At 33.7% G+C, this 26,402-nt stretch overlaps 1 protein-coding gene and 1 non-coding gene across 2 annotated transcripts in view; both read left to right on the forward strand.

The window, feature by feature from the left end:
• LOC150096239 (midasin) overlaps positions 1-26,402 on the forward strand; it is a 1,081,806-nt gene that overhangs the window by 750,693 nt on the left and 304,711 nt on the right. The window contains exons 58-59 of the mRNA XM_090409469.1: positions 1,436-1,644; positions 7,801-7,943. Of these exons, the coding sequence (XP_090265595.1) occupies positions 1,436-1,644; positions 7,801-7,943 (352 nt within the window). The remainder of the gene's footprint in view (positions 1-1,435; positions 1,645-7,800; positions 7,944-26,402) is intronic.
• On the forward strand, positions 11,399-11,505 carry LOC150096241 (U6 spliceosomal RNA). The gene has a single exon (XR_016550026.1). It is a non-coding gene; the product is annotated as a U6 spliceosomal RNA (small nuclear RNA).

Genomic DNA, 26,402 nt, shown 5'->3' on the forward strand with positions numbered 1-26,402 from the left:
TTACCAAAATATTTTGAGTATATTTGAAGAAAATAACTAATAATGGTAAGTACCTGCTAGAGGTTTGTTCAGAACACAGACTTCTCATCACTAACTCCATGTTCCAGAATAAAGATGTGTAAAAATTCACAGAGGAGAAGCTGAAGAAATAAGAATAATCTTATGGACTGTGTTATTGTTGATAGTGATATTTTAATTCAGGTTCAGGATGCAAGCATGTACAGGGGATTTGAAATAAGAAGCGATCACCATTTAATTTCAAGATAAAAACAAATATCATATCAAAAAGAAAAATTAGTAGAAATGATCTTAAAAAATCAAAGTTGAGCAGATTTCAGAAGTCTTTTATAGACTCAAAAATAAAAAGCTGTTGGTGAGAAAAATGGAAGTGTTTGAAAAAAGTAATCAAATCTTGAAGACACATTGGCAGACTTTGAAGAGATGGATTTAACAAGAGAATCATGTGGAAAAGTCGGCTGGAGCAACAAAATAAATCAGAGCTCCATGGTGGATTCATGAAGGTTAAAGAGACAGCTATGCAAAAAAGGAAAGTGTATCAAAAGTTTCTAGCAGATAAGTTTATGTATGCTCCTGTGAGAACGCAGAGAAAAATGTAAGATATCAATCAATGTGGGAAATTAGCTAAACAAAAATCACAGTTGGACTTTACTAAAAAATAAAGGATAAATATCAGGAAGGTAGCAAAATGTTCTGGAGGCTATTGAAAAAGCTAAGAAATGGAGTACAGTAAGAGAAAAATCAGAAACAGTAAAGCTGATATGAAAACTGAAGATGATGATATTCTAGATGTCTGGAACAATTACTTTGAAAGACTGCTATATAGAAAAAGAAGTGACAAAATGGGGATAATATTATTCTAACTTTTTTTTTTTCCTATCATTATGACATTTGTTTGGTTTACAGGTTCAGATATTACTAGTTTTGAGCCCTTACCTTAGAAAGTAAAATGTTGACAATGATTTATTACAAATTTCTGTCTTAGAAAAGATGAATGACAGACTGAATAGTTGTAATGTAATTAGTTGTATATAAAAGTATGCCAAAGGAAAGTACATTTGAAACCTAATAGGATTAGTTCAGAATAGGGAGAGAATAAGTAAAATGTTACTGTGTTTGTATTGAATGGGAGAGAACATCAATGAATAAGTTTGAAACCCACTGTATACTCTAGGGTTGTTTTAACAAATGATATGTTTCTACTTTTATACAATCTTTCATCTTCAACTTTTATATCAGAATAACATACAAATTTGAATAAAATTGAGTCAACTTTCAAACATCAGCTTAGTTACATATACTCAGTATGTTCAAAATGTTTCATACATTTCTGTAGCTATCTACAATGAATTTTTTACAGCAAATAGTTTCACTAATATAAATTATGTTTTATAAGATACTTTTTTTTTTCATATAGGCATACCCTTGCCAAAATAGTCATATCATGGTTTGAAAGCCTAGGCAAATCTGTCATCATTGCTTCTGAACTTGATTTTGATACAGATCAAACTATTTCAGAAATACTTTCGACTTATCTCAGAACTTTAGCCCTCTCTCCTCAAGTTCTCAAAATACTTGCTGAAGCAATAAAAAGTGTACAAGAACTGCAGTATCTTCTGAAAAATCGTAAGCTATTTCATTTATTTTTCTCCATATAAATAATAAATCAAATGACATTTCTGAAATAATATAAGCCAAAAAAATATTCATTTTATTTTTAAGGTTATGGATTATAAAGGTGAATGCAATAGTAAACAGATAATTACTTAAGTTATTATCATTAGTATTTCTTTTAGTATATCACAGATGTAATAATGAATCAAATAGAAATAATAATTTTTAACTATTGGATTAGTTAAGCATCAGCAGGCTTATGCATACATATCTCATGTTATATATATATATATATATATATATATATATATACACACACATACATACAGGTAACCCTCGTATAACGCTGTTTCGATATAATGCGATCTACAAATTGTAGTAACCCTTGTTCAACACGGTTTCGAAATAACACGGTCTACAAATTGTAGTACCCCTCTATCTTTCACATGTTTTTCACCGCGCGACTTATTTACATCTGCCCGTATCGTGCATGTAGTTATAAGAAATGAATTTATATTAAGGAAAATACCCTTTAGCACGTAAGTACATCAATTGTTTACGGTATAAAATGTTTACTGTTGAAAATTGTCTTCATTTCCTGTCTGGAAAGTGCATTAAAAATCATAAGTGTGTTAATCTTAAGCTGAGCACTTTATTTTTAGTGAGTTATATAGATATAATTAATATGTAATATTTTTTTTTATGTAAAAAAATTATTTTTATAGTAATGACCACTAAACCAATTGAAAAGAAAATTAAAATCTTGGATCAGTTGAAAAATGGTGAAACACCAGGAATTGTTGCAAGAACTTTGAATTTAAACAAATCAATGCGACTTAGCTTGGCATCCACCTCCAGTGGATGGCGAGCTAAGTCATATAATAAACGTCACACACATTTTTGTTATGTGGTTGAAAACACAGTTAGTGAATTAATTGATGGGGAAATAGATTTAAATGAGGAAGAACTGGTACAATTAATAGATGATGTCGAACCAAATGGTGGGAAAAGTTCTGCCAAAGATTCTGATTGTGATGAATCTGTTAAAGAATTCTGTTCAAAGAGATTAGCAGAAGGACTGAACTTGGCAAGAAAGTTAGGAAGTTATTTACTAAAAATAAAGAGCCAAAAGACCTCAAATTTTGCATAAAACTTTCATAATTTCTGTATTCGGCTTTTAAATAATAATGGATTTAATATCCACGTAATTTGTTATAGTTAGGAAGTTATTTTATGGAAAGGTTGGTCGATTGGTAGGACCTCTGCTCTAATGGCTCACACAAAAAGGTAAGCAAGTTTGAGCGCAGTCAGTAGTTGGAAGGGGTCAGTCATTCATTACTGTTGGCACACTCTCCCTTGATGTTTCTTTGGACTCCCTGGAGGTGTCACATTATAATAATAATAATGATCTCTCAATGAAGCACTCTGGAAAATTCACGAGACAACTGTGGTAAGCAAGGTGTTATTACTGACGTCTTGATAACTAAACCAGCTAGAGTATGCAATGAGAATTATACAAGTGATGTCCAAGAGATTTCAGGTGATGATGATGTCTGGCCACTCATAAATAAAGAATATCTACGAAATGTTAGCTTTGAAGACAGTGATGATGATTAAAATATGCACTTTATTTTATTTTGCCTAAAACATTTGTGCATTATGTCCAATGAGGTTTACGTAAAATTTGTAATGTTTATAAGATACTATGCATTTGTTTCATAGTTTTCATGTTTTCTTAACTTACATGAATTACCTGAATTAAATAAAAATATTTTTTTTGTTGTATATGTCATTGTTGTTTATATAATTAAAAAACGATTTCGGAACATAACCCTACTTTTTCTATGTGATCCGAGTCTTGCATAATGCGATTTATATAACGCGGCATTTCTATGGAACCTAACATCTGCATTATACGAGGGTTACCTGTACATACATACATATATATCCCAAACATGAAATGAGATATAGAGTAAACTCAGCAGATCAGTGCCAAATCTGGGATGCAGGTGAGGGATGGGAAGAAGAAGAAATCTGTATATTTGTTGAAAAACACATGAGAAAGTTTTTTTCAGAACCACTGGTAAATCAAATAAATGAAGAAGCAGAGATGCTTCTTCATTTATTTGCAGAAATTTCAGTGTGTTGCATTTGGACTGAAAAGGGATGTTAGACTGCTGTTTTTCTTTTACAAGTAGATAATAGTTTAATATCCAACATTTCACTGACTGATATCTGTCAGCATTTTCAAAGGATACACTAGTAAGCAATAGAAAGTAACAAAAACTAGGAAACTGGCCGACAATTCTAAAAATTATATAAAGTTATCATTGTGCATGATACAATGATATAATGCGTGTGTCGCAAGTACAAAATTTTATTTGTTGAGAAATTTATTGTAATTTTCATGAAAGTTCATTTCTTTTTGGTTAAATGATCTGATTAGAGTTTTCCATATATCTGGTAAATTTATTAATACTAGTGGTCAAGAAAAAGGTCATAATAAGGAAGTAGAGTGGTTGTCATTTCAGTGGAGCAGTGACCATGGAAGTAGAAAAGACACAGGGCCGAAACCGTGCTTCTATGAGATAGTTGTTGTGAGTCACTGAGAGAGAGAGATTATCTATCAGTGAACAGTATTCTAGGAATGAGTGGATTTTGGATTTATAGAGTTAGTAACTAAATGAATGAAAAGTAGCAGCTTGAGCCAAAAATAAATTGTTGTTTTTTAACAGCTGTTGATGTAAGATATGTCAGGAGTAGCCAGAAGTAAATATCTATTTAAGGAGTGAGATCTGATCCTCTTGTAAATTAAAAGGCAAGACTGCATTTTGGTGGAATACATTTTCCTTGCTGTGATTTGGAGAGCAACATATAAGGTGCTATTTAGATTATTTTGAATCTTAGGATATCAAGCTTCAAGATCATCTAATACAGTGCACTGTATGGTTTGTTGAATAAGGATAGATTGAATACTGAATAAAAAGAGAGAAGTTTGCTATCATCAGCAAAGCTATGGTTAGGATTGGGGTGATTAAAACTAGTTAATTTTTGTATGAAAAAAAAATGATTGGTGATAAAACAGTGCCTTAAGGCATTCCTACATTGGGAGAGCAGTTCAAAGAGAGTGTGGCCATCCACCATGACAGTGAATAACCACAGAGAAAGCTTGTAGCTGAATTACAGTAGTGTGGAGACCAAAGGATCACAATTTACTGAGCAGCCTCAATTCCAGACATGATCAAATGCTCTGGAAATGTGAAGAGTGACAGATTGTTTCTCCAAACCTTTCCACAGCATATTTCCATTAATCTGTGATATAGGCTAAGAGGTCAGCCTAGGTTCAGATGGTCATTAATTAACTCCCCTATCTGGTTCAGAATTTGACTATGATGATACTCTCCATTATTTGAAGTGAAATTGAGGTGATGGTGATTGGTCAGTAATTGAACACAGACTTTCTTCTTTCTTGAATAAGTAGATATATACTTGCGTCATTGCACTGGGATAAGTGCCACCTGAGTATAAAAGGTATTAATTCTATTTGAGTACTGTTGGAGAGATGCATTGGACTGAAGAACTTTTTTTATTATTTTTATTTATTTATTTTTTTAAATTCAGGATTATCCTTATAACCCACAAATCTTCCAGTAACTTTTGGTGAAATCTCACTCTTTACAAACATTTCTCTAATTGAATTACTTCATAATGATTTTCCTCCTGATATCATAAATTTATTTGACTTTGTCAGATAAATTAATTCAGGATACTTCAGTTGTCAGAACAAATTATACAAGGAACAGTTATGAGGTCTCCCATTTCCCCTTTTCAACGTTTTTTCACCTAAACCATCGATTTAGTATGGATATATATATATTGATGTTTTTTTTTTTTTTTTTGCTAATGAACTCTTCTTTGTCTGATCTTCATGAATTTCTTGAGAAAATTAATTCGTAAACCCAAGAATCAAATCAAATTAATCAAAAAAGTAGAAGATAGCAACCATCTTCTTTTTCTGGGTGCTCTCATTCTGTATCAGTCAAATGACAGTCTTCAATTCTCATTATATAGAAAACCAACTTACACTGGCAAATACATGGATTTTAAACACATCACCACCCTTATCGGAAATATGGTGTAGTCAAATCTCTAATTGACTTTGTCTCTAGCCATAAAATATGTTCAACCGATTCTTTCTGAACAAGGAACTATTATCAGAGTTACCCTTATTTCTGATGGTTATACTACAGAAACTATTGATAAATTAATCAATAATTAAGGCCTTCATCTTAACTCTCCTCAAGAAGTTTGCAGAATTTGCCTTCCATATGTCAGGAGGACTTTCAAAATGAATATCAGGACTTCTTCACTAGATTGACCTACAAGTTCATTTGAAAAGCCTTTATGAAGATTGTTTGTAATCTTGCTTTCATGCAAATTCTAGTTTGTCCCCACCCCTAAGCTTCTGAATATCTAGTTAATTGATGAAATAACTCCTCTTTCACTGAATTAGTCTTCACTTTCTCATTTCTGTCTTTTCTCCTCTATAGGTGTTTTCATGGAGCTGTTTCACATTCCTCCTCCTCCATTCTATTTACTCTGTGAGTCTTTTCAGCCAGGGCATCATTACTACTAACTGCAGAGGATCTGTTTTTAATTGAAATATGTCATTTTTTTTCTAACCATGGTCATTTGAGAAAAAAAAAATTGTACTCTTGGTTATACTAAATATCAGGTGTAATAGAAATATATCTTGATTAAAATTAAGCATGTTATATGCATTAGAAAGTTTCTTTGCAAATTTCATGCTTGATTTTGTTTTTAGTCATTGGCAGTGTATCATTAGAAAAAAAATTGTTTTATAATATAACTGGCTGCATAAAAATCATATTATATATTTGTTGACACTATGACACCACCAGAGTAAAATGTCTATTATTGAATTTTTTTATATAAATTTGATCCTTGAGTTTGTTTTCAGTTGTTTTGGCTTTTTAATTACCGCCTATTTATTTACTTTTTAATAAAAATTAATTTTAATTTTATATCTATTGAAAACAATAGACTATACTGTTTTCTTCTCTGATGTTCATCCCAGTTTCACAAAATATATGAAGTATAACATTAATAATTGTATCATCTGTGTTGTATCATTTATTCTAAAAATACTAATCTCTTTTAAATGCATATAAAGGAGATCAGTTCACTTAGAAGTCATTTCAATCTTGCGTGCTAAGCGATGAGTAGAATGCCACTAAGAACATTATAGCACAGAGCCCTGACCTGATTCTGATAAAACTTCTGTGACCAAAATACAGACAATCTTCATATAACATGGTAGTTAAAAATCTCATAGATTCCTATAAGTCCTGTGTTATATGGGACTAAGAACCAGTACAAAAGGAGAGGGTGACATTCCAAAAGTTGAAAATAAATTAAAATAAAAAATATTTTTGGCTATTAGAAACTTAATTTTTATTAAAAATAATAATAACTGAACAAACATTCTGTTATTACTGTTTATTATTTAATACTATATCATTACTGTTGATGATGATCAGCCTGTATTTTCACCCACTACAGAGTGAAGGCCACTCCCATTGCAGGAGAGATGGGTCTACTTCTCCCATGGCAATTCAATTGTATGAAGGTGAAAGACAATCGCAAACTATGATGCCCTTTTTCTTTCTGTAATTAGCCAAAATAAACTGACTTACGGTGATAATTTTATAGACACTTGGAAATAAAAATAAATACTACCTTATTCGTTCCTTTAAGATGGGGTGTATGTTGCTCTTATTTAATTTTTGTTTTCTCCTAAGTTCCAAATACATAAGATGCAGTTGATTTGGAAAAGTATGTATTTGTATGAGAGCAAGTGCAGAAAATGAATCCCTTTGGTGTATATATAGTTAAGAAACAACAAGATTTTTATGTTGTTATTTTGTTTTGTGGATTTAATGTTTTTGTTATAGGTTTTTTTTTTTTTTTTTTGAGGGGGATGAGGAAATTGAAATCCAATTTTGATACTACCTAGACAATTATGGCTATTGAAAGTGAGAGGATGAACTAAAATTCTCTATGTCAGAACACTATTTTTATTATTATTATTATGGATTGAAATTAAATATGATTGCATTATACTAATATTTTCATCATTTTTTAAAGCCAATTACATGCTGCCTCTTCACTGGAAAATTGGGAAAGCATGGATATTTGTTGGTTTGTTGACAGTCTATCTCCTGGCACCACTAGATTTTGTTGATCCTGTTTGTAAGCACAAAATAAAATTAGAACATTCTCTTTCTGAGGTAAGGTTCTGTTCTGTTTACTCTCTATATTTTATATAAGAATTTTTGTATCCGGTGTATCAAAATACAGGTAACCCTCACATAATGCGGTACTTATGCAATGCATTTTTGATACAACACCATCTACAAATTGTAGTAACCCTTTATCTTTTTATATATTTTTCATTGTGTGACTTAAAAATCAAATTTTATCTTCATTAAATTTGCATCTGCCCGTATTGTGCATGTAGTTATAAGAAGTGAATTTATATTAGGGAAAATACTCTTTAGTACGGTTATACATCAATTGTTTATTGTTGAAAATTGCCTTTGTTTTTTGCCCAGAAAGTACATTAAAAATCATAACTGTGTTAATCTCAAAATGAACACTATTTTCTGGTGAGTTACATACAATATGTAATGCTTTTTTATGTAAAAATTTATTTTTATAGTAATGGCCACTTAGAGGGCTTTTGTATTATGGTTGAAAACGAAATTAGTGAATTAATTAATGGGAAAACTGATTTAAATGAGAAGGAACTGGTACAATTAATAGATGATGTTGAACCAAATGGCAGGGAAAGTTCTGCCAAAGATTCTGATTGTTATGAATTCAGTTTAAAGAAATTAGCAGAAGGATTGGACTTGGCAAGAAAGTTAGGAAGTTATTCTACACATAATAATCCCTCAGGGGAGCACTCTGGAAAATTCATGAGACAGTTGGATATTTGTTTAGCTCCATATTATAAACCTAATAAAAAATTGCAGCATAGTGGTAAGCAAGATCTTATTACTGACTTCTTGATAACTAAACCCGCAGAAGTATGCAATGAGAATTATACTAATGATGTCCAAGAGATTTCAAGTGATGATGACGTCCGGTCATCATCACTTGAAATCTCTCATAAATAAAGAACATCTACGAAATGTTAGTTTTGAAGACAGTGATGATATTATAATTTGTAATTTTTATTATAAAAAGATAAAGGGTTACTACAATTTGTAATTTTTATAAGTATATACTGTACTATGTATTTGTTTCATAGTTTATGTTTTTTTAACTTACATGAATTACCTGAATTAAATAAAAATATATTTTTGTTGGATATGTCATCGTTATTTATACAATAATAATAATAATAACGATTTCGGAACATAACCCTACTTTTTCTATGTAATTTGCGTGTTGCATGACGCGGCATTTCTATGGAACCTAACATCTGTGTTATACGAGTGTTACCTGTACTACAATAAGCCTTAATTTAACATCGTGTAGATGAAAGTTGCTAATAATCTCAGAAATTCGGCTATCATGATTAAATAGAAATATTAAACTTATTTAAAACAAATATGTTATGGAAGGGTTATAAAAGTTTACATCATTTTTAGTAGCGCTGTATTATTAAAGTTATTATGTTTATTCTTTCTCCTACATCCCTTCTCTAGATATCCATATATCTACTCTTAAGTAATGTAAAACACTGATTAGGCTTTCTGCTCTAGGAACTTTCTTCTTCCTCTTATGATATATTCCATGAATATTAAAGTATCCATTTGATTTCTAGACAAAGTGGAATGAGATGATAATTTGCTTGATGGCTGAGGCATCACTAAGTTAAATAACTACTCCGCTCTTTTCATCAAATGTAAACATTGAAAAATTAACTACTAGAACAACCTGACCTGAATTGAGATAAAAGTTTACACCACTACTTTGTCAAGAATCAGATCATAAGGGATAGAGTTTTGGAAAATCACTCCAGTGATTTTCAGTGATGACACTGCTGATTCCCCTCTCAGTGATGGTGTGATGAATATTGACCCCTTTTCATTTTTATCCATTCATTCCCATTCTTTGATTTTTTTTTTTTTAGTGTTTTTTTAATGTTCTGTTTTACAGACTACCATTACATAGGGATCCAATGCCCTGTCATCACCATTTTTGCAGTGTAATGTGACTGAAATTGGAAAGGGAGGATCCTAGTGGTCTCACTATTTTTATCTTTGCTTCAAACAAAACAAGCAGTCCCAGATGTCCCAGCCAGAATCACTTGGTTAGTAGGTTTGCCTGCACGGGTCAACTGTATTGCAGTAAGTTTCCCCATGGCCTGAGAACAGAGCCCAAGACTGCCTGTTTCACTTCTGAAATATCCATGTGTGGCTTTCTGATCAGCAGGGAGATTTAATTTAAAAAATTAAATTATCTCCTTCATTTTAGAATGAGTCTTTCATCCTCATGTTTATTAGAGATTCTTAAGTTCCAACCAAGTATCTAGCAATCGAATTAACGTCAACAGACAATAAAAAACAGAAAGCGTCTGCAGAAGACACAACAAGTATATCATTTTTTATTATACATTCAACAAGTTAAAGCCTGAATAAATAAATGCCACATTTCTTTATTCAGAAAGTGTCAGGTGGATAAGCAGGATTCCCAAATTATGTTTAAAAACTCTGTTCAGGAGACTTTCTCATTAAAACATCTTCCCAATTCCAGAACAATTACTTAATGCAACATTACTTTGAAGGGAATACTAATTACAATATCTCCAGAAAACTAAAGAAACAGAACACAAAACAGAACTTTTGGAGAAGGAATCATATTTGAATGGGACTTCCTTGATGATCCAAATGAGGAAATTTGTTCCAAATTAAAAGATCAAATTATATGTAGATATATAACACACCCAAAATCCCCATCATCAGGTATCTTAATTGTCCATCTAAGTTCTGTATCCCAAATCTTTTATGTAGCTTTAAATGTCTGAAATATGGGCATGCTCAGATTTCCTGTCATGTCTCTGCCACCTGTATCCAATGTGACAGTAAATAGCAGCAGAATAAAGAGCATAAATGCAAAACACCCCCAAATGCACTAATTGTGAAGGAGATGACTATCTGGCTTATTCCTGAGCTTTTAAGTGGAAAGATGAATATGAGATTCAAGAGATCATGACCAATCAGAACATACAACAGGAGGCAAAGAGGAAATATAACCCACAAGAAATATCTAGTGGAAACAGCAAACAAGGTATTTGAGATTGTTCCACCTTTTCACAATTTTATCATCCCTGAGTGGGGTGATTTACTCATAATTATCTGAATAGAGTGGATCAGAGAGGGCAGGGGGGGGATGAATATGGCCTCACTCCTGAAGACCTACCAAAAATGATTCTGCTACATCAAACCTGCCAGTTAGAAACATAATTGATCATGCACCCCAAAAGAATAAAAGGATGTGCCTTCAGATCTGCATATAAATTGAATTAGATGTTTTTTCTTGGAGAGGAAGAGATGGACACTAACCATTCACATTTCCCTGAAAGAGAAAAATCCAACATTAATATCATTAAATCCCACAATACCAGAAGCTAGATGTGACCAAACTTAAATAACTAACTTCCTACAATGGAAATCATCACAGATTCTGCCAAAACCTAGATGATGCAAGTATAAACAAACTTAAAAGTTTTTTTATACTTGCTTCGGCAGTACATATACTAAAATTGGAACGATACAGAGAAGATTAGCATGGCCCTTGCGCAAGGATGACACGCAGAATTGTGAAGCATTCAATTTTTTTTTTTTTTTTTTTAATGTGACAAAATGTAAGCTTATGCATTTTGGGGTGAAACGATTAGCAGCAGTATATCACATTGGTGGAACCATACTCCAGGAGATTGATGAGGCCAGGTACTTGGGAGTGTTGGTAGATAGGGAGAAGAAGTTTAAGGGCAAAAGTGGCTAAATCAGCTCGTCAACTCACTTGGTTGTTTAAAAAATACTTTGACGAGCAGAGACAAGCAAGTTATTGTACCTCTGTACCAAGCCTTGATAAGACCTCATCTCAACTACTGTGCCCAGATTTGGTCACCTAGGTTTCTTCTTGATGGGGAGGAGGTGGAGAGGATCCAGAGGCGAGTAACCAAGATGATAGCAGGTCTATGGAATGAACCTTATGAGAACAGGTTGAAGATTTGTGGGTTGCAGAAATTAGTTGATAGGCGGAAAAGGGGAGATATGATTGAGACATTCAAATTGCTAAAGGGTTTCTATAGGATTAATTCAGAGGATATTTTTGAGATCAGGACTGGTGGTGGGAGAACTGGGGGACACCTATGGAAGCTGGGCAAGGGTGTTAGAGCTGGGTTCTTTACTTTTAGAGTGGTAAATAAGTGGAATAAGCTGCCAGAGTGTTGTGGATGCTATGACGGTGAGTGAGTTCAAGGCAAGGTATGATAGATACTGTGAGAATGTCATATAGTTGTGTGGATATGATGTTTAGGGCCTCCCTCGATGAGCCTAAGGACTCCCTGGAGTCACCCATAATAATAATAAAAAAAAAAAATAGTAATAATATCAAGGTCTTCTTTCAGAAATATAATCCAATGGGTTTTTATTTGCAAAAATGAATACCTACATTGCAGTATACCTCTGCTATCCATAAGGATTGGATAGGATATGGGATGGGAAGGAGGGGCTACCACTACCTTCGACAACCATACTTCTATTTCCTACAAGTCTTTCATGATACCGACATACAGATAACTGCCATGGATCCTAATGTAGAATCTTATAGGTCTTACCTCCCAGTAGGATGTATTACAGAATGTTGTAATAAGAGATTCTACGTATCTCTGTCTATCTATTTCTACCTATCTCTCACCCAGTATAGGTATTTTCCAGGATCAAATTGATGATATCATGTTGCAGTTGTCGCCTCTCTATTCTTAATGGGAAATTTAAAGAAATACAGTATGGGAGTGGTGTACAAACTAATATTAGAAGAAGAATTGCAAATCACATACTTAACAAGAAATTGGATTTAAAACAAAAAATTCCTTTTTCCACATGCCCACTCAAACATTCATGGCTCTGGTCTAACAGTTGGTTCACCATCCATCTTTCTACAGTTTAAATGGGGAGTTACAGATAACATCTGTGAAGCAGTCATTTCATCGTGATACCCCTGCTTTCTTTAATGGGTAACTACATGTTCCATCTTGGATATTATGGACAAAACTGACTGGAATATTTTCACATTCCTAGCAGAATATGAATTCAGTTAAGCAATGAATCATATTATGAAGTGTATAATAGAATCCACAACTGCAGTACCTAAAACATTAGGTGAATCCACTTTTTCCTTAGCATTCACAATGTACAGCAGCTGAGAAACCTTAAAACAAAGCTTAGGGAACTTCTTCTTTTGAATGTATTCCTATCCCAATCACAATATATTTCCATTAGAGCTAAAAGGACTCTTGGGAAAAAAAAGGACCAATTCATATCATTTATTACCAAATCAACAAGCACCAAACAGATCTATGACAAAGCTGAAAAATGATGGATAGATATTCCATCTAACCCTTTTTGATACTCAAACAGAAAGGATATGCAATTACTTACTTATCCATAAGCAGTTGTTGATACCCTCAAGAATAGTTTTCCAAACATCCTCTTATTCCCCAAATTCCTCACCTAAAAAAAACAATCCAGAAAAAACATCAATATCTGTTCACTTCAAATGGTCTGGAATATTACAACAGGCTGTTCAAGAAATAACCGAAAGCTGCTTGGTTCTAATACCATCCAGCTGCTATAGGATTAGATAACATCCATTATGATATGATCAAACATCTGTAATCATTCTTCCTGAATAAACTTCTGAACTTATTTCAAATTCTGGTGAAAGGCAGTTATTATTACTTTTCCATAGCCAGATAAGAATCCAAAAATCCCCACAAATTATTCTGATAAGTGCTCCTAAAAAATCAAGATTTTGGATAAAGCGGTTAACTTTCAGCTTTTATGGTTTCTAAGGACCAACAACATTTTTTCCAAAGAAACAGTCATCTTCAGAAAGCAGCAACAAGAACAACAAGAGTAACATATTCCTGAATGCTAACAATCTTGAGCTCTTTCCTAATATTCTCATTTTTAATATGATTCTGCCACTGATGCCATCTGTTGATTCCCTTAATCTTTCTCAGAATTCTCATATCTGTGGTCTCCGGTCTTTGATCAAAAGCTTTATTTCTAACCCATCTCTCAGATTCATAAATTAAAATTAGTTTGAACGTTGTCTTGTATACAGCTGCTTTAGTGTTTTGACTAATTTCTCTCTTATTCCATATAAATTTATTCACTTCTCACCATACCAGCTTTACTAATTCTGCTATCTATTTTCATATTTAATTTACTATCGTCACTAAAAATTGCACATAAATAGCTGAAATATTTTACTTGTTCTATAGGTTCCTCCGTTCAGGAAGCAGTTGATATTTTCAGTGATTCTGCTATTTTCATTTTCTTTGTTTTTTTTCATTGTTGATTTTACTACCAAATTTATTATTGCAGTTTTTCAGTTTGGTCAGGGAATCCTGCAGACTTGTAATGGATTTATTCAAAAGTATAACATCATCTGCTTAAAGCAGATGATGTTATTAACACCTCCAATTTTGATATTAACCTATTAGAGCTGAAATTAACACATCTATCATCATCATCATCAAATTCCTGATATATACCCTCAAGGGGTGTACAGGATATGATAGTACTACATTTAAAATTTACACCATTATTAACTTCCTATCTACAATTTTCCTCCAAATCAGCCTGTTACCTGTAAATACTCCAGTATTATCATGTCTTATATTTCTGTCTTCTAAGGCACTTTTTACTGTATCAATCCACCTATTCTTGGTCTGCCAACCTGGCAGAAAACACTTGTTTTGCTAATCTTTCCTCTCCCATTCTGCTTAAGTGACCATACCTGAGATTAGCTCTGCTAATGCATTCCTGGATGCTGACAATATCGAGTTCTTTCCTAATATCCTCATTTTTAATATGATATTGCCATCTGTTCATGCCCCTAATCCTGCTCAGGAATCTCATATCTGTGGTCTCTAGTCTTTGATCAAGTGTTTTATTTCTAACCCAGCCCTAGATCCATAAGTTAAAATTGGTTTGAACACTGTCTTGTATACAGTTAATTTAGTGTTTTGGCTAATTTCTCTCTTATTCCAAAGAAATTTATTCAGTTGACTTCCTACCATACCAGCTTTGTTGATTCTGTTGTCTATTTCCATATTTAATTTATCATTTTTGCTAAAAATTGTGCCTAAATAGCTGAAATGTTTTACTTATTCTGTAGGTTCTCCATTCACAATGCAGTTGATGTTTCTGCCTATTTTCATTGTCTTTGTCTTTTTAATGCTGACCTTCATACCATATCTATTGCAACAACTATTCAATTTAGTCAGAGAATCTTGCAGACTTGTAGCAAATTAATTTAGAAGTATAACATCATCCATATAAAGCAAAGAGCTGAGATTAATACCTTCAATTTTGATATCAGGTTTAATACCACTTTCCTTCATAATGTGATCCATATAGATAATGAAAAACAGAGGGGATAATGTACATCCTTGTCTGACACCAGATTTAACATTAAACTACCTTCCTGTACTTCCTTCAATTCTAACTGCTGACTTATAACTGAAATAAAGACTAAGTATTGCTTGATATAATGCCCTATTGACACCAAATAACTGTAGCATTTTGAATAGCTTTTTTTTTGGCACCTTGTCATATGCTTTTTCCAGATCGACAAAACTTAAATACAGATCTTTGTTATATTCCCATGATTTCTCGATTATTTGTTGTAAAGTGAAGATGTGCTTTACATTATGGAAAATACTAAGGAAAGTGTTTTTTACTAAATAATTTAAGGAAATTACAATGTAAACTAGGATATACATTAAAATAAATTTTAATATACTTCACTATTTTGGCAACATCACATTGCCATTTTCAAGGAACTTAAGAACAAGACACGTGCACGCAGGCACAACAAACAGTAAGTGAGGAAGAAGCAGGAAGCTATTATTTCCCCTAAAGTCCTGATAGTGCCCCTAGCGGGCAATGTTGGTATTCTTGGGCGATTGGGCTGAAGGTCTTCTATGTTGGTTTCCCAAATTTGAGGCAGTCTTGTGCAGCCAAATTTGTTGAGGTTTGGATTGTTTCTTAGGGTTGAAGCTGATTCCATGAAAAGCCTTTCATATTTGTATTTGCTACGGTGTATTATCGTGGCTTTCTTCCACCGTATTCTATGGCAGGTATCCAGTGCATGGTCAGCAAGACCAGAGTGGCTGTATTGGTGAAACCAGATGTAGTCCTTGTATTCTGAAATTCTGATATTTGCTGTCCTGCCTGTTTGGCCAAATTAGGACAGCTTACAGCTGCAAGGGACCTTGTATACACTAGGTAGGTCTGGAGTGGGGGAGGTTGGTCTTTAGTAGAGCAGATAAGGGATGCCAATTTTTTATATGGTCTGTAACATGAAGTTAAGTCATGTTTTTTTAGGATTTTTGTAATTTTTTCCGAGGTGCCTCGGATATAGGGTATGGTGATGGATTTAGAGTAATTCTTGTTGTGAGGGGGGGGGGGGTTACTTGTTTCAATATTTTTTGGATTTTTTTGAGGGGGTAGCCATTGGCTGAGAATGTGGTTTAGTTCTGTGGTTAGGGCATTGTCATTTGAACAGATAAGTTTAGCCCTGTTGTGTAGTGTCTTAATGACTCCATATTGTTGCGAGGTGGTGGGATTGCTGGTGAATGTACCTGTATGGGTGGGTTTTATATAGACTGAGAAAACCAAGGTTCCATCAGGCTGGCGGGTGACAAGTGTGTCTAAGAAAGGAAGGCAGTTGTTTTTTTCCTCTTCCAAGGTGAATTTGATTCTGGGGTGTTGGTTGTTTAAGTGTGTTAGGAAGGAGAGGAGTGCATCGGAGCTATGTGGCCAAATAGCGAAGACATCAGCAACATAGCGAAGCCAAATGGTTGGTTTTTGTGGGGCAGAGCTTAAGGCTTTCTCTTCAAAAGTCTCTATATAAAAGTTGGCCAAGGGCGGGGAGAGTGGTGAACCCATGGCTCTCCCCTCTATTTGTTTGTAGAATTTTCCTTGCCAAACAAAATAGCCTGAGTTCATTGTGAACTGAAATTGGTCTATGATATTAGGAGGAAATTTAGCTTGGATTAGCTCTAAGGATTCTTTGGGTGAGACATTTGTGAATAAGGAGGAGACATCAAAACTGACCATTATGTCAGTGTGTTTGAGTGTAAGGTTTTCTATGCTGACTTTGAAGTGGGCTGAGTTTTTTTATGTGTGAAGGTGTGTTGCCAGTATAGTGTGAGAGAGCTTTGGCCAAATGTTTAGCTAGTTTGTATGTGGAGGAATCAATGCCATCCGCTATGGGACGTAATGGCACATTTTCCTTATGTATTTTTGGGAGTCCATAAATACGGGGGGGGGGGGTATGGAGTTAAATGGTTTTAATTTGTTAGTGATTTCCACAGGCCAAGAAGTGACCTTCTTAAGGAGCCTGTGGAGTTTTCTAATTTGTGAGTTGGTGGGATTGTACTCGATAGGGAGGAAAGTAGCCCAATCTAACAATAGGACTTTCAGCTTACCTGTGTAATCCTTTTGGTTAAGCAATACTGTGTTCCCTTTATCAGCTTTGGTGATTATTATTTTCTTGTTTTTCTTTAATTCTAGTAGAGATTTAATTTCCTTACTGGGCATGTTGGCTTTTGGTGGTTTAGCTTTGGTCAGAACACAAGCCACATCCAGTCTAATATCGTTTCCGACGTGGTTTGGAAGGTGTCATATCCTGCGTTCAATTCGTATCATAATATCTTCAGCAGGTATTGTTCTGGGTGCAATGGCGAAGTTGTGGCCACATGCAAGGGCATCAAGTGCTTCAGGTTTCACACTAAATGATGAAAGGTTGACTACCGTTTCGGTAGGAGGTTGTGGTTTCGAGATTGAGTTCTTTTTTAAATTTTCAAATGTTTTGATGTGTCGATCTCGTACTTTTTTAAATTCTTTCTCCACTGCAGTGCACGAGATGGCACATAAAATAGACCAAATTTCGTGGCTTGAGGTGCTGGAAAGGTCATCTTCGAGTGCCTGAATAGCTAATAAGGAAAGTGATCTGGAGGTTACCCCACCTTTACTACGAGTTGCCCATAAGGTTGCTTATGCTTGCATTAGCCGAAACTTTTAGTTTCTATATATTCAGCAGGAAACTCTTCTGGTTTCTATATTCGGCTATGAAATAATGTTGGATTCAATATCCACTTAATTTGTACAATCATGTATTATATTTGCAATGTTTTTTCTTTATGTTTTATTGCTTGTTTGCCGAGGTCTGGAGAGTCATTTTGCTTGTTATCATAGAATTTATGCCGATAAGGAAAAAAAAACTAAAACTGTTCAAACGATTCTTGATAACGTCTTTTGTTAAAAAAAATTGCAGTAAATAATGTAGGTACAAGTATTTATTAAACATCTACTTTGCATTTATTTTTTATCTTTCCTAAAACAAATCCATATAAAACGAATTATTAATACAGTAATCAATCATGGACGAATTGTAATTTTTACTATTGATTATTAGATTTGATTAACGTGATTTTGATATACGCGGTAACATCGAGGGATTAATTAATCGCGTTAATCAAGGGATTCCTATTTAGTGTTGAATACCATGGCTACTACTTTTCCTTGATTGTCATTGCCTGAATATAACATTTTGTATTTATTGCTCAGAAAGATCTCACCAGTTTTTGTCTTTTTTGTTTCAGTCACCCCTATTATGTCGATCTGGTACTTATGTAATTCCTCAGCTTGCTCCATTTCTTTGCCATTCAGGCTTCTTATGTTGATAGTACCAATCTTGAACTCTGGTGATGTTGAGTTGGGGTGGATTTTAAGATTTGTTTCAGTAGCTGACTTTTCACTGTTTGCCCTGGTTCCCTGGCGAAAACAGTGGGGGCTTTGTTTAACCGGGCATGAAATTTAACACCCCAGACGGCATGAAATTCTGTCATATTGTGCCATCATTTGAAAATTTTGTTTAAGCCAATAAGAATACAATTTGGTCGGATAAATCCCAAATTGCCAGCCCATCCTCGTTCGTTCAGTATCCAGGTAGATACCTAACAGGGTGCAACACGAGAAGGTGAGGATTAGGTCAGAAGCCCTGGTCGCTTCTCTGCATTTCTTCGAAGGCTATGTGGAGGTCTCCTCTCAGTTATATGGCTTTGACCCTTGACATTCTTGATATCAGATTTGATATGAAGAATATCAAGAATTTTATATTATTATTATTATGGTTATTACATCTGCTATAGAGTTGGCAGACTCATCATAGGAGGTTCATTCAACTGACAATATATTTATCATACTGAATCTTAAAACCCTTAACACTCCTTGCATTAACAACATATTCTGGTCATGCATCCCATTCATCTACAATTCTTTATCTAAAAAATGTACTTCTCATATTCCTCTACATGCTTACGTAACTTCCAATGATGGCATCTTGTTCTTCTCTTGCCTTCTACTGTTTTTATAATCCCCTCTGGATTAATTCAGTAAAATCCCCTCACTAACTTAAATATCTCTATCCACCAAATTCATCATCATCATCAAATTCCTGCCATGTACCCTCAAGGGGTGTACAGGATATGATAGTACTACATGAAAAAAATTACATCATTACTAACTTCCTATCTACAATTTTCCTCCAAATCAGTCTGTTACTTGTCAAGACTCCAACATTTTCAGATCTTATATTTCTGTCGTCTAAGGCACTTTGTACCGTATCGATCCACCTATATCTTGGTCTTCCTCTGGGTCGTTTTGCTGCCAACCTGGCAGAGAACACTTGTTTTGCTAATCTTTCTTAACGCATTCCTGGATGCTGACAATGTCACGTTCTTTCCTAATATCCTCATTTTTAATATTATATTGCCATCTGTTCATGTCCCTAATCCTTCTCAGGAATCTCATATCTGCGGTCTCTAGTCTTTGGTCAAGTGTTTTACTTCTGATCCAGCTCTCAGATCCATAAGTTAAAACTGGTTTGAACGCTGTCTTGTATAAAGCTAATTTTAGTGTTCCGACTAATTTCTCTCTTATTCCATATGAATTTATTCAATTGACTTCCCACCATACCAGCTTTGCTGATTCTGTTGTCTATTTCTATATTGAATTTACCATCTTCACTAAAAATCGTGCCTAAGTAGCTGAAATGTTCGCCTTGTTCCATGGGTTCTCCATTCACAACACAGTTGACATTTTCAGTGATTCTGCCTATTTTCATTGGCTTTGTCTTTTTAATACTGACCTTCATACCATATTTATTACAATAGTTATTCAATTTAGTCAGAGAATCTTGCAGACTTGTAGCAGATTTATTTAGAAGTATAACATCATCTGCATAAAGCAAAGAGCTGACATTAACATCTCCAATTTTGATATCATGTTTAATACCACTTTCCTTCATAATATGATCCATATAGATAATGAATAACAGAGGGGATAATGTAAATCCTTGTCTCATACCTGCAGTCCATATTCCTTTAACCTCTCTTCATAACCAACATTCCAGAGTGCTGATGTTGGCTTAGTCGCTCATCTCTGGATCCTCTCCAGTGTTTCCACATCACACTGAAAACTAATTGATTAAATCTGAGCACAATAGCCCAAGTGTGGTCTTACCAATGCTTTATATACTGTCACAACCACCACCTTATTCCTACATGTTAATATACTTCTTTCATGTACTTCCTACATCTTAATGTATCATAGTGACAATATGATGTGCAGTCTTTGCAATGTGTTCTCTAAAGTTCGGTCTACTGTCAACCATGACTTCCAGATTACAAATCTAACACCTCCTGTAGTACAGTGCCATCAATATAGTACACAGCTCTTATATTTTGTTTGATGCTCGTTTGTCCAAGCAATGAGTCTGTTCATATCTTCTTGAATATAATTAACATTAGCAGTGTTACTTATAATTCTTCCTATGCATTATCAGCAAACAACTGAAAATCGCCAGTCAATCCATATGATATATATCATTTACGAACAAGTCAAACAGTAGAGGGCCAAGAACAGAATCCTAGGACATACATCACGTGATTATATATTTATATAATGTTTCATTTTAATGCTTTCTTAGCTTTCACTTTACATATCATAGCCTCAGTTACTAATTCACCATAAAAATTCAGATCAACAACAGTTACTTTTGATTCACTCTGAAGGACAGATCCTGGGAATGAAATATTTTTGTTTAGGGCCTCTGCTATTTAGCTTGTTTGTTATCTGTGATTCATCAGTTTGAATCACATTATGAAGGAATGTGGAATTAAGTCTGATATTGAAATCAGAAATATTCAATGCTTTGCTTTATGTATGATGTTATATTCCAAAATAAATCCAGCATAGGTGTTTAGGGGATTTATTGGCAATAGGGCAACAGCCAATTCCTAGTTGCCTGCCCAGAGTGGCAATAGTAGAAGACAACTTTTCTAGGTCAAAGTTTAAGAAAACTTTTTTACAAATAAAATATTGTAAAAAAGATTAAACTGTAAACTGTCCATGTACAGTCCAAGTTTCCAAAGATATTACACATAAAATAAAATTCATCTGCTGAAAAAAGATAAAGTAATTATAAAATGTCCAGGTTTGCTCCAAGTTTAAGAAGACTTTCTTCCATACCAAATGAAATAGTATGTCATAAAAAGATTAACTAATATAAAACATCCGGTTTAGGTCCAAGTTTAAAAAGTATTAATAATCCATGAAAGATGTATATAAGAGCGAAAACTGTCCCTGCTGCTTGTACCAGATTAACACTATTGTTATTCTGGGACATCAGTTGAGTGGTGTGACAATAGCCTGTGAAGGGGAGAACAGTTGTTTGGATGAGGAGTAAGTGTTACTTTGTTCTAGATCCACAGATCAATAATAGTTGGCTATCGTCCTCAGGTCCGGTTGTCCACTCTTTATGGTTCTTTCACGAAATTGTAAACTGCTGTAAAATGGTTAGTACAAAACTCCGCAGTAAGAAGATGGAAAATATTGACTGAATTCTCAATGGAAACCTTATAGAACAAATAAAATACTTCAGCAATTTAGGTACATGAAAAAATTACATAATTTCACTTCCTGTCAACAATTTTTTTTTTTTCAAATCAATCTGTTATCTATCATGATTACAATATTATCAGATCATATATTTTCGTTTTTTTAAGGCACTTCTTATAATATCAGTCTAGATCTTTGTCTTCCTCTGAGTCTTTGTCCTGTTATCTTGGGGGGGGGGGACTTGCTTTCTTAACCTTTCCTTTCATTCTGTTTAAGTGACGATACATCTGAGATAGCTCCACACACCACTAATAATGCTAACAATGTCAAGTTTTTTCTTAATTATCCTCATTTTTAATATCATACTACCACTGATGTCATCTGGTCACTCCATCTTTCTCAGAACTCTCATATCTCTAGTCAACAGTCTGATCAAGTGTTTTATTTCCAACCTGGCTCTCAGATTCCTAAGTTAAAATTGGTTTGAAAACTGTCTTGTATACAGCTACTTTAGTGTTTTGACTAATTTCTCTCTTATTCCGTATAAATTTATTCAGTTGATTTCCTACCATACAACTTTGTTAATTCTGCTGTCTATTTCTATATTTCCTTTGCCAATTGTTCCTAAATAGCTGAAATATTTTACTTGTTCTGTAGGTTCTCCATTCAAGATGCAGTTGATGTTGTTTCTGCCTACTTTCATTGTCTTTTTATTGCTATACCATATTTATTATAGCAGTTATTCAATTTATTCAGGGAATCCTGCAGAGTTGTAGTGAATTTATTTAGAAGTATAACATCATCTGTATAAAGTAAAGAGCTGAGATTAACATTTCCAGTTTTGATGTCAACTTTAATACCACTTTTCTTTATAATGAGATCTTTATAGATGATGAATAACAGTGGAGATAACGTGCACTCATCTCACACCTGATTCAACATCAAACCATCTTCCTGTAGCTCCTTCAATTCTAATTGTTGATTTATAGCTTAAATAGAGACTGTGTATTGCTTGATGTAATGTCTCATTTACACCATATTATTGTAGTATTTTGAACAACTTTTCTTTTGCAGCCTTGTCATTTGCATTTTCCAGATCTACAAAGAAAAACTTGAATACAGATTCTTGTTGTATAGTAATCTGTATAACAAGATTATTGTATTCTACGATTTCTCTACTATTTGTCTTAAGTTGAAAATCTGATCCTCACAACTCCTATTAGACCCTGAACTCAACTTGTTCTTCATCAAGTTTCCCTTTCACAATTTTTCTTAGCCATTTCTCAGGTATAGTTGCATAAAACTTACCAGGAACACTCTGTAGAAAAATTCCCTGTAATTCTTACATTCATTCAGTTTTATTTATTTTTTATAGATAGATAGATACTATGAGAGCTCTACTCCAATAATACTCCTATAATAAAAGTTTTGCAGTGGCTGCACTCAGTGGTGAGCTATGGGAATTTTAACAAAGAACTCGCGTCGTCGAGGAAAAAAAAAGAAGCCATATTTCACACAAAAACTTTTATTAATACAGCTTGTGTACAAATTCCAATCAAAAAGTGTGAGAAGACAATCAACCTCTAAAGGATATCATTTTTAAACAAATATTTCATGATCTAAACATGAAATTTTTGCACACAATCAAATGTGTTAATTTATCTTACATAAGAAAAACATTTTTTAACTATCAAAATATAATAATATAATATATAGTATAAATCTTTTATAAAACATTTGATTGACTACTGGTTTTACCATACGATTGGCTACCAGAAGGAAAAAGGGTAAAGATAGCGCATGCGCTTATTTTATTTTCAAACTTGGGCGTGTTACAGAGGAGTTGAAACAATAATTCCAAATAATCTATACCCTGCTGAATAGACTAATTTTTGTTAGTTTACCGTATGAGTTTGTCGCTTAATATGTTTCAAAAAAATAAAATAAAAAAGTAAAGAAGAACAAGGGGCTCACAAATTTCAGAAAAATTTAACAAAGGGCTCACGCGAGCCCCCTATAGCTCACCACTAGCTGCACTGCATAACTGCAAAAGAAAAGTTGTTCAAAACACTACGATAATATGGTGTAAATGGGACATTACATCAAGCAATACACAGTCTCTATTTAAGCTGTAAATCGGCAATTAGAATTGATGGAGCTACAGGAAGATGTTGATGTTGAATTCAGAAAGCCTGGTCAGAGGGTCAAACATTCCAGGGTTTGACCCTCTGACCAGGCTTTCTGAATTATGTAGTGCAGGCCACTGCAAAACTTTTATACCTCCATATTTAAGCATTTTTGGTTGAATATTAACTACTCCAGCGGTCTTTCCACATTTCCAGTTTTTAATGTTTTTTTTTTTTTCTTCTGAAATTCTGATACGTATTCTTGATTGAATTTCTCTCAAATGTCTTTTTATCTTTTTATCACCATGCTTACTAACAGACAAGCATCAGGGACAAAATTATATAAAATATGAAAATGTTTTTTTATGGCTATTTAACCCTATTTTCCAGATACCTGTGAAAATATTACAAATAAACTTGATATTTTTGGCATGCAAGAGTGTGTGTGTGATGGTAGTCATACCTTCTGCATTCTGTTTAGTCACTTAAACAGAATGCAGAAGGAAATATTAGCAAAACAAGTCAGTTGTTTTACCAGCATGGGAAGGGGGATACAGAAGAGGTCCAGGTTTTGAGTGGAATGATATAATTATCATTGATTTGAATACTGAAATATAAGTTCCGACAGTATTGGAGATCCAGTAAGTAACAAATTAATATAGATTCAAGTCTAAGAAGCATTCATTATAATAATGCTTCTTAGAGCTGCATCTCAGAAAATGATGATGCTTTCTCATGATAATGCAGAAGTTTCCCCCTGTGTGTGTGTGTGTGTGTCTGTGTGTTAAACACACATGCCACTGTTTTGTTATAGGTCCTGTGAGCTTTCATGTGTGGGTCATCATTTAAAAAAAAAAAACTCCTATTACTGATATACTCTTTTTAGAAGCAGTTTGGTGCCCATGAATGTCTTTAGGTCAGGTGTGAATGTGTGGTCTCCAGAGCAGGGTTAATCTAGATTATCTAAAAGAAACAATTTTTGATACAATATAAAAAAAATCCTTAACCTATCCATGATACTATTAAGTTTTCAAATGTTTTGGGCAGGCATCATATAAAAGAAGAAAGTTGAAACATAGAAAGAAATATTTTTTCCAGTCACACCAGCTCATAAACAAAAAGGAATTTTCTGCACATTGGCTATAATTTAACTTCATTTTATGATGGATTTTATTTTACATGCACCAAGAGAGAAAAAAAGAAATTCATTCCTAGAAATGTTTCTCTTTATTGTTTTACCAGATGGGCAGTTAGAAGCAACATGCAATTTGTGAGACTTATACCCATATCGAAACTTTAAAAAAGTCTTTGTATGTATATAGACCCATCGTGAATAATGTTATATGAAGAAGAAATATGGTATTCTTGAAATTTGTTTAAAATGCTCTAATTGTTAGTAGGTGGCATTCTAAACACTAAAACATCACCTATATGAATCACTGATGGATGCTGCATTTCAGAAGTTGTCTAATAAGCCTATCCTGGAAAAATTAATGTGTTTTCTTCTATTAGAGAGAGAATATGAAGTCATGTTTAAATTAATCTGTTGATGCATTTTATTTTATACCACATTTTCATAATGCATTAATAAGCACATTTTCATTCAGTATAGCAAAAAAAAAAAATTACACTTTAATATGATATTACAATGTAAATATAACTTACCTTAAAATTTGATTCAGTGCAATATAATATTCAAATTTATGCTGCTTGTGAATTTATATATGCTGTTATTTATAAAATATGTCAGATTATGAAGGATATGATAATCCAAAATTAAAATTTATGTGTGGCCTGGTATCATTAACCATCACAGAGCTGCCATGGCTCAGTTGTTAATGACATTAGCCTTTGGTTGGAGAGACCTGAATTCAAATCTCATCTGAGATGCAAGTGCTTTCCAGCTGAGTTAGACAGTCTCATAAGGAGGTGGAGGTTTTTTCCCTCCCAGAAATTTGTTTTTCATTCCATAAAACAGACAAACCAGCTAGAGAATATATACAATTTATGAATACTCTTACACTACATTCCAATGTTTTGTATTGTTTTCATAAGGTGGTGCAATACCTGTCCATATGGGCCTAATGGCCATTCTATTCTCATACACTAAATAAATAAATAAGTACATCATATTCTATACATGGAGAGGGAGCATAGTAATTGTTTATGCTTTAAATATTTATTCTCCTCCCTTCTACATGTTAGGCCTACTAGCCTGTTACAGGGCTATCTTAAGTCGTACCCGTCCCGAGGATAAGGTGACTAGCCCTATGCCTCCCAGTATATTTTATGGCTGTAGCTGCGTGCATTCACAGGACCAGTTTGCCTGCTTATGGGAGGACCCTTAAATATTTATTTATTTGTTTGTTTTATTATTTTTTATTTTTTGAAGTAATTGATTGAATTT

The sequence above is a fragment of the Typopeltis vanoorti genome, chromosome 19 (assembly GCF_054136105.1).
Source record: "Typopeltis vanoorti isolate ZY-2024b chromosome 19, IOZ_Tvanoo_1.0, whole genome shotgun sequence".
Lineage (NCBI taxonomy): Eukaryota > Metazoa > Arthropoda > Arachnida > Uropygi > Thelyphonidae > Typopeltis > Typopeltis vanoorti.